General features: G+C 36.2%; 1 protein-coding gene across 1 annotated transcript; it reads left to right on the forward strand.

Annotated features, from left to right (window-relative positions):
* The first annotated feature begins 215 nt into the window (after nt 1-215).
* Nucleotides 216-807, forward strand: LOC129956600 (uncharacterized). Its single transcript, XM_056068529.1, has 2 exons — nt 216-617; nt 730-807. The coding sequence occupies exons 1-2, from the start codon at nt 216-218 to the stop codon at nt 805-807; spliced, it is 480 nt and encodes a 159-aa protein (XP_055924504.1).
* The last annotated feature ends 9,953 nt before the right edge of the window (nt 808-10,760 follow it).

Raw genomic sequence — 10,760 nt, forward strand, 5'->3', positions numbered from 1 at the left:
AAACTATCCCTCAGATTTCTTTGCCTCGTCCTTACTTCCTTGATGCAGAGACTCCAATGGCCGAAATTCACATTTTATCCGATGCAAGCCCAAAGGCTTATGGTTGTGTGGCCTACTTCAGGAAAGTGACCAACGGGAAGTTGAACTCCAGTTCCATAGTGGCGAAATGACGCCTAGCTGCATTGAAAAAATTGAGTCTGCCGAGACTCGAACTCATGGGAGCCCTTGTTTCTGCCAGATTATCAGAATACTTAAAACGAGCATTTCCCTGGATTACATCTGACCACATTTCCTGGTCGGATTCGCAAATCAGCCTTCATTGGATAAAAGGAGACTCTCTACGATGGAAGGAGTTTGTGAGAAATCGCGTACGGGAGATACAGGAGAAAACCAATCGAGGCCAGTGGAATTACTGCAGAGGAAAGACGAACCCCGCAGACAAGTTAACCCGAGGACTGTCTATTATCCAAGTGTTAGCGCAAGATGATGTTTGGTGGAATGGTCCAGATTGGTTGTTTAACCCAGATCTATGCCTTGACAACACAGTGAACAGCGAATTCAACGAAGTTGAAGTAGCAAACGAATTAAAGAAAGACTATGTTCCAGCGAGCAACCTAGTAATGACTGTAACCGGAACTAATTGTGATGATTTTCTCGATAAACTTCTCAAAATCACAAATGACTATGTAAAACTTATTCGTATTATTTCATATATTTTTCGATTTTCAGCTAATTGCAGGTACCCTCAGTCAAGGACTGCTGGGCCCATTACGGCTGATGAAAGGATTGAGGCAGAAAACCAATTGATCCGAATAATTAAACGTGGTAAGCTTAAGGAGGAAATTAGAGATTTGAAAAGAGGTAAGAATGTTAAAAAAAAAAGTAAACTGTCAATCTTAAATGTATTGTTGGACGAAAATGATATTCTAAGAATGGGAGGCAGGTTAAAAAATTCCAAATTAAATGTTTACTCAAAATATCCTATTGCGTTACCATCGAATCATATTTTAACTTAACAATACTTTAGTGCATTATCATAAGAAATATTTACATTTGGGAGCACAGGCTTTGTTGTATCAAGTACGTCAGAGATTTTGGCCAATCAATGGTAAACATAATTGTAAAAAGGTGGTATTCAATTGCATTACTTGTGAAAAACAAACCTGTTACAACATCCCAATTAATGAGTGATTTACAAGCTGATCGTATAACTCCTAATCATGTATTCAATATTATTAGTATTGACTTTGCTGGCCCATTCTTCCTAAAATTCAAAAATCAGAGAAAAGGTATATTGAACAAAGTTTATGTTGTAATTTATGTGTGCTTATGTACTAAAGCCTTGCATCTTGATTTCGTAACAGATCAAACACCTGACTGTTTTATTGCAAGTTTGAAGCGTTTCTTTGGAAGGAGAGCTAAATGTGCAAAAATTCTTACTGACACATCCAAAACATTTGTCGGTGCAAACAAAGAACTTAAAAAGCTGTATAATCTTGTCAACTCTCATGATCAATGCTTAAGTGAATTTTTAATTTCAGAATCTATTGAATGGAAATTCATTCCACCTAAATCACCGAATTTTGGAGGTATTTGGGATGGATGGATGGATGGATATTGGTGTTTATTGGCGCAAGAGCCATATCTGACTATACTGCGCCAGACATATGGTTAAAATATAGTCTTAGACTTTACATCCTACAGTTGATTAAATAAACACTGATAAAATTGCAAAGCAATAACTCTTAAAAATTTTAACAAGGTAAAAACAACAAAGTTAAATAAAATGGTAAAATCCAATTGCTTTTAAAAATTGAAAAAGGTTTTTGTGGGGATGTTCCCCCACAAGCATTTGCATATCCACTGATGAAGCATTAAAAAATCTCAAACGGTGATGATTAAAATTAGGACATTCTATTAAAAGATGAAGAACGGTTAAAATCACTTGGCATCTAGAGCAGATAGGAGCTCGATTACCGAATAAAAGGTGTTTATGAGTGAAATGAGTGTGACCAATGCGGAGTCTAGACAATTTGACGTCTAGCTCTCGCACTGGTAAACAAGGCCAGGGTGAAATAATAGGTTTTACGTTATGAAGTTTGTTATTAGTATGATTGTTCCATGATTCCTGCCAGAGTGAATTCATACGACGTTGAAAAATATTTTTTGCATCACAGAACGGGATGTCTCGCTGTGAAAGCAAAGATGCTTTCTTTGCTGCATTATCTGCCAGCTCATTACCAGTTATTCCGACATGACTCGGAATCCAGCAAAATAATATCTTAAAATCCCTGTTTTTTAAAGTCCTTAGAAGATCAAGGATTTCCAAGGCAATCGGGTGCATCTGATTATTACAGTTGGAAAACATTGTCAGTGAACTCATGCTGTCAGTATAGATACAGAATTTACGATCAGAAGAGAGTGAAATCCTCTGAAGAGCATAAAAGATGGCTAATAATTCAGCGGATAAAACAGATAGAGATGAGTCTAGACGGTAACTAAATATGTCGGTATCAAAAACAATACCGCAACCAGCATGACCATCTGATTTTGAACCATCCGTAAATATTTTTAAGTAATCTGAATACTGACAGCAATGAGAATAAAATAGATTCTGGTAAACAATAGGGGAAGTACTCTGCTTTTTAAAACCAGAGAAGGGATTTAAAAATGAAAATTGAGGAATATTCCAAGGAGGAAAGGAAAATGAATCGGTAGTCTGGATTACCTTATCATGAAGTCCATAATCACGAAGGAGCAGTTTAACTCTCTCGCAGAATGGAAGTACGTGAGAGCGACGAGCATTATAAAGTCTCCGAAGACTAACCGGAAATGTCAAAGAACACACAGGATGCTTCGGAACAGACAGTGCTCGAAGATAATATTGGGCAGATAATTTTTCACGCCGTAAACTTAGTGGTAGATGATGGCAGAGAACATACAGACTATTCACAGGTGAGGTGCGAAATGCTCCTAAGCTAATTCTCAAAGCAGAATGATGTATAGTATCAAGTCTACGTAAAACCGTAGGACGAGCAGAGCCATACACCATACATCCGTAATCTATACGGGATAAAGTCACTGCTTGATAAATTCGGAGCAAGGAAGTTCGATCTGCTCCCCAAGTGGTTCTGGACAGTACCTTGAGAATGTTTAATGACCTGTCGCATTTCTTCCGCAAATGTAGGACATGCGGAAGGAAAGTGAGCTTACGGTCAAATATTATTCCCAAAAACTTTATTTCATTTACCACAGGGATGGTAGCATTACGAATCTGAACTTTGGGATCCAAATGAATACCCCTTTTCCTACAAAAATGGACGCATTTACTTTTCTCTGGAGAAATCGTATGCCCATTTTCATTGCACCAATTTACAAGTTTGTTTACAGCAACCTGCAGTTGACGCTCTATCAGGTGCATATTGCTCCCTTGGCAAGAGATCTGGAGATCATCCACGTATAATGTGCCTTGAATAGATGGAGGTAAAACATTAATTATTTGGCTAAAATGGACAGTAAAAAGAGTAACACTAAGAATGCTACCCTGCGGGACACCTTCAGTTTGAATAAAATCGTTTGAATAGACGTTACCCATGCGAACTTTAAACGTTCGACAAGATAAAAAGTTTTTTAAAAAGACCGGTAAATTTCCTCTAAAGCCATAGTTAAAAAGCGTTGAGAGTATGCCGTGACGCCACGTACGGTCGTACGCTTTCTCTATATCAAAAAAAATAGATACAAGGTGATTTCTCTTCACAAATGCATTGCGGATTTGCGTTTCCAGAATGACGAGGTTGTCAACAGTTGACCGTCCTCTACGGAAACCACTCTGCAACTGAAAGATACATCCTTGTTTTTCTAATTCAAAAATCAGACGAGAATTGACCATACGTTCTAAGGTTTTACAGAGACAGCTCGTCAAAGCTATTGGTCGGTAGTTCAGAGGATTGGATGGTTCTTTGCCGGGTTTTAGGATTGGGATAACAATAGCTTCGCGCCATTGTGAAGGGTACTTCTGCTCGGTCCAGATTCTGTTAAATAACAATAACAGGTTGGATAGGGAAGTGGTATTCAAATGACGGAGCATGATGTATGTTATCCCATCTGGCCCTGGACTGGTGTCATGAGATTTAGATAAGGCCTGTTCGAGTTCAAAAATTTTAAATTTACAGTTATATGAAAATTTGCGACGGTCATTAAAATGCAGAGGCAACCGTTCCGCGGGATTCTTAATCGCCAGAAACTCAGGACTATAAGAATCTATTGCGGAAACTTGTGCAAATGTTTGGCCCAGGATATTGGCTACTTCTAATGGAGCAGAATGTATCCCACTTCCTGTATTTAAAACAGGAATGGAAGATTCACAATAGATACCATTAGCAGCCTTTACTTTTTTCCACAACTGTTTGCTGGAGGTCGATGATGTAATAGATGATACAAATTTAATCCAGGAATCCCTCTGACTCTGACGACGAATGCGACGAGCTAGCGCTTTGGCTCTCTTAAAAGCAATGAGATTTTCAGTTGTCGGGTACCTCCGAAAGATGTTCCATAATTTTTTCTGCTGCTTGTGGCTGTTGCGACAAGCCTCATTCCACCACGGTCTGCGAAATTTTCTGAGACGTGGGGAGGTCTTTGGAATGGTGGCGTTTGCGGCGTTTAATATGTTGTCAATAACAAGTTGCATTGCTTCCGTAATGTCGTAAGTACTGATCATGGTCTCTGTGATATCTGCCAATTGAGTGAATGTATCCCAGTCTGCCAGCTGGAATAGAAAACGCGGAGGACAGAGAGTCGCACCGCCGCTTTCAGCATGGGAGACAATAATAGGGAAATGGTCACTATTATGTAGATCTTTGCTAACTGCAAAGTTCAATACTGGCAAAAGTTCAGGAGAGCACATGGCTAGATCAAGGCTATGGAAGCTACGTGTGGGCTCATGGAAGTACGTCTTCTCATCAGTATTGAGCAAACAGAGACAATTATTAGAAACAAACTGTTCTATCTGTTGCCCACGAGAATTTGTACTCTCCGAACCCCACAACGTACTATGGCCGTTAAAATCTCCGAGTATAATAAATGGCGAAGGAAGTTGGTCCACAAGGTTATCAAGATCTTGCTGATGAATGACATCATGAGGCGGTAAGTAAATGTAGCAGACTGTGACCAAAATTCGTGTATGAACCTGAACAGCCACAGCCTGCAGAGAAGTTTGTAATAGGAGAGGTGTACTCGGATATAAATTCGACGTGAAAATACAAACTCCACCAGAAGGATGAGATGCTGTTTCTGCATCTTTACGAGCACAGTTATAACCGCGTATTTTGATGGGGATATTAGGTGTCAAGAAGGTCTCCTGAACACCAAAACAGATAGGATGAAAGTTGTTAAGGATGGTCTTAATGTCATTCAATTTGGACCGAAGGCCGCGACAATTCCATGAAACGAAGGTACCCATTAAGAAACTCCCGCTTCAAGTAAAGGATTAGGAACATTGTTGAGAAGTTGCGAAGTATCGCAACTCATTTTAAGTTCTTCATCCTCTTCTTCAGATGGATGAAGTGCGATTAGGTCTACATTTTTGGATGTGCCACCAAAAATGGACGTTAGGTCTTTGTGGACTGCACCTTGATTTGCGAGTCCCAAAGCAACCGAATTGCGCAAGGTTGATTTTCTAAGTTTTGTTCTAATATCCTGTGGAGAAAGACCACGTTTTGAGAGTTGTAATTTTAAATGCTTTCCAGATTTTGATTTGTTTCTTTTAGGTTTGTCTGGTTTCGAGAATTCAATTTCATTGTTTGTGGAATGCTCTGTTTCTGAATCAGTTGATTTTTCAAGTGTTTTTGTGTGGGTGGTAGATTTTACACAATTTGGACAAGAACAGTTTACACAAAACTGTTTCTGTACCACAGAAGCATAGGTTAAACCAGGCGTAGGTGTTTGAGCTAGTATTTTACGTCTAGCTTCAGGATATGTAATGTTTTCTTTGAACTTAAGAGTGGTTATTTGTTTCTCAAGAGTCCAACGTTTGCAAAGTCTCGAAAAGGAAGCATGATTTTCACCACAATTGACGCACTTTTCTGGTGCAGTGCACTCCTGGCTTTCATGACCTTTTTCAGCACATCGGGCACAAGTTACTGTCCCGCGGCAATTAACTTTGGAGTGACCGAAACGTTGACATTGGAAACATCTCAAGGGATTGGGTATATATGCTCTAACAGGTAATTTCAGATAGCCGGCGTATACAAATTCAGGCAGTTTAGGCGAATGGAAAGTGAGGATGAGATGTTTCGTATTAATGAGTTGGCCATCCCGCCGAATGGTTATGCGGCGTACATGAGTTACTCCTTGCTGTTGAAATCCCTTAGATATCTCTTCAAGAGAAACATTGTACAGCTCTCCACAGGTTATGACACCTTTCGAATAATTTAAGGAAGAGTGAGGGGAAACGGTAACTGGTATTGTTGCTAATGCTTTTAGTTTAATTACTTGCTGTGCTTGCTTCTTAGAATTAACTTCTATAAGCAAGTCACCAGAACGCAGTTTACGTATACCTGCAACATCACCAACGGTTGCTACTATGGCTTTTTGTACAAGAAATGGTGATACCGAGTGAAAAGTATCTTTGGATTCGGAAACTCTTTTAATGGTGAAAAATGTATCAAAATGTGAAATGGTTTGCATTTGATTCGGTAACATTTGACGCCCACTGAAGGGAGAACGGTTTTTTTTGCCCATACGATATTGATAGGGCTTCGGGCCCCGACGGCACCACCCACCATGGAGTCCAACAAGGGAAGGCAGCCACCGGCTCTGGCCATTCCCAGCCTCGGCGCTTACCCTAGCGCTAGCCGGAACCTATACGCTCGGAGTTACCCCCGGGGACAGTGACCACCCTTAACGCCAAGCCCAAGGAGTAACCCCTTCGCTTGATCCCTAGCAGACTAGTAACTGAGGTTGCTAGCTACGGCCGATTGATACACCGGGGACCACAGTGCACCGCCCGTCTAATGGGTCGCCACGCACGGCAAACACGTGGGGGTATTAGCTGTCCATGAGAAGCAAGGCGCAAACAGAGTGGCGACACCTTCTCATGGAGAGCTCCCTCGCCTACCCTCGAGGGAAAGAAAAAAAAAGGAGACAGCAGAAGGCGCAGTGGAGATTAAACATAAAGGGAGTAAAGATCCCTGGGAACCTCGGGATTGGGACACCCGTACTCACCTATAGTAGGTGAGCCCCTGAGGGGTGGAGGTATTTGGGAAGCCGGAATATAATCCTTTAAATTCCATTTAAAACGAGTACTAGGAAATCAAAAACTAACTCTGGAAGAATTTCTAACAATTATGGCTGAAATGTTAAGAATTTTGATTCCCTCCGGTGGAGAAAAGGGGAAATTCCTAACCAGATGTATTCGAGACGCCGACGCGACATGTACACACACTCTCTCTCTCGTCTTTGTGTTGCGATGTGCTTGTGTGGTAGCTTAGAAATGCCCGGGTCTATATATGTGTGAAAATAAAACCTATGAAAGTTTCAACTCCTGTTTCGTCATTAATGGAATTGTCATGCACTGATTGATCAACTATTTTCATTATATTCTTTTGATTTATTGTTTTAGGTTTTTTCTGCCTCTTGAAGTCAAATAGCACAAATTAAGTTTTCGAAATAATGAAATATATTGTATGTTTTTACAAAATTATTTGTTTCTAATAAAACTAAAATTCTCTATATATTTTTTAATAATGAGATACAACATACCTATGGAGAAACTGAATTGCATCCGTGATAGAAAAATTAAGATCTGTTTGTAAATTAAGTTAAAAAAGTATTTCAATTCATATGCTATATTCAATAAAGATAATAAAAAAAATTGATCGCAATAGATATTTTATAAAATGTTATTATTTAAGTTTATTAAATTAAAAATTTGTATGAAATATCTATTAACTATCAATGAGCTTTAGTTCTCAATTCTTGAGAGCTAAAATTCCACAGTTTCACTAATATATTTCGTATAGTTATAATATATAAACCAAAACATTGTTTCTAACATTTAACCAAAATAACAGAATGGGGTCAATTCATGGTCATGTGTCGGGTACCAAACAAACCGCTTCTGTTCAATTTTCAACCGTTCTGCGCATGTAGTGAAGTTTGCCGACAACGTTGATGAAACCATTGTTTAGTAAATATTACGCTAGCCGATCAATTATTGAAAACTTCTGATTTTTTTAAAAAAATATTATTTTGAATTATTTTCTCCAAATTTTCTTAGTTATATAATTTTATTTCTTATATTAAAATTTTAATTAGTATTTTCAATGGAATTATTGTTTTTGCACAATTAACATCGCTTTATAATTCTTTAGGTGCCGCTTTATTCTTTGCTTTCCCATATCCTCCCCCCCCTTTCTTTTACCGAAGGATACATTTTGATAAATGACTATGGCAGTGTTTTTGAAAAATTACATATGTTCTTTTTTACATATTATTGAATGTTGAATCTTATGAATATAGTTCCCTCAATTAATTCTTTTTAAAAATAATTATAACTCTCAGAAAAGTTAATATTTTAAAGCTTACTAATAAAATTATTTTTTTTCCGTATGTAATTACTTTTATAAATAGTGAGACTTTGATGTTTTCAGTTTGCTCAGAGGAAAGAACATGAAACTCAAATTAGTATATATTGAATAAATTCTGTTTACAATTTCAAATTATGAAATATAAAAAGTATAGATAGTTTTTTTTAAATCTATGCAACTTATGAATCAATTATTTCATTTTAATTTGTAGAAATCATTAAAGGAAAACAAACAAAATCACTTTCATAATTTTTATTTACACATAAAAAAAAATATAGATAAAATATATGTAATTATTTGAAAAAATATAATCAAATGGATGTTTCAATGTACTCACTAATTCAAAAAACTGTTTACTATTTATCAATATTTATTTTTCAAGACACTGAGAAATAATATAAACGCAGTATGACAGCAATGTCAATGTAAATGATGAAAGTTTTATTCAACAGAAACATCCTAGATACTAAACAACAATTTTTTTTTATCACCAATAAAAACATAATGTTGAACAATATACTTTTAAACAGAACATTTATGAATTTTTTTATACTAAAGTTACACTGACAAAAATTACATTGAATATCATAAAATAAAACAAAAACATATAATACAGTAAATTTAATAAACAAGAGTAAGGTCATGTTATATATATATATAGAGAGAGTGAAGTAAAATAGGATATAAAGAGTAGTTGAAACACTTTTAAGCCTTTACAGAATTTTATAATTCAAAATTGATATGTTAAAGAAATAGAAAAATAAAAGTCCAATATTTTCTGGAATGAATCTCTTTCTTTCTAGCAGAATTCTGAAGTTCTTGTAGCTCATTTTGCAAATTGCTGATCCTGTCGATTATTTCAGAAAAAGTAATAGTCTGGGAAGAAGCAGAGTACTTTCCACTGAAATCAGAATTCATATAATTTAACTAAATGAATGTATTTCAAAACTTATATATAGCATTCAATTTATCAAATTAAGAGAACTTTTAATGAAATACATCAATTATGTATATATTATAACAGTCAATAAGAAAATTGAATTTTCAGTAGTTAGTAAAGGATTCACTTACTAAATAAATCTTTATGAAATTTATTCACTAACTTTAGCATTATAGCAGTTATTTTCGCAACACACTGAATGAATTCTTCAAAATGATCGGAGCATATCACAGACTTCGAAGGCTTGAAAAAATCTATATCAAAGCTAACAACCCAGGTCAGGATTGTTGAAAGGAAAATAAGAAAACATTTTATCATGACAGTCACTCTTGTGTTTCGCATTAAAACATCCATCAGCACACCAGTATTTCCTCTTTTAACACGTAATAAGAGGAAAGAAAATGACTCAAAAATTACAGCTTCAAATGTAAAAAAAAAAAAAAAAAAAAAAAAAAAAAAATCCGCTTTATACTTGACGGAGAACGTTAATGGCAGACTAATCGACGAAAGTGGTGCGGATGAGACTTAAATGTCATGCGCAGAAGTTCATGACATGTGACTTTTACGTCACATGAATTGACCCCTTGCAAGTCATCATGCACAGATTTGTTATCTGTAGTATTTATGTAAATATCTTTGTTTGCATTATCTAATCCATAAAAAGAACATTTATTATATTACTTACATATTTTTTAGGTATTACTATATTTAGCTGAAACCTAAATTAAAATAAATATTCATTAATTTGGAAAAAAAATTCTTTCACTCAATAAAATTATTATTTTAGTAATTGGTTGAGTTGCGTTTTATGGCGGAAGAGCCATAACTATAAGCGCTGATTAAACTGCGCCAAACACTAGATATATACATTCTTCATATTTAATGTGATAATAACCAGTTCAGTAAAAGGAAATTTTAAAGTTTAAAAGAAAAGAGCTTAAATGAGTTTGTAAATATTTACATCTCTAAGGAACTTAAAAAGGTTTGGAAGGGGATTTTCTCCAATCAGTTGGCTTAAGGTAATGTTATTTGTTCCAAATCGGTTAAGTATATATGTATTAAAATTTTGACATTCTATTAAAATATGTCGTACTGAAAGAATGCATTGACAATGGGAGCAAATAAGTGCAGGCTCTGAGCAAAGCAAATGTTTGTGCGTAAGTCTTATATGACCGATTCTAATTCGAGTCAATATGATAGCTTGTTTCCTGCATAAATTAGATGTGTTGAAGCGA

The sequence above is a fragment of the Argiope bruennichi genome, chromosome 11, assembly GCF_947563725.1.
Source record: "Argiope bruennichi chromosome 11, qqArgBrue1.1, whole genome shotgun sequence".
NCBI lineage: Eukaryota > Metazoa > Arthropoda > Arachnida > Araneae > Araneidae > Argiope > Argiope bruennichi.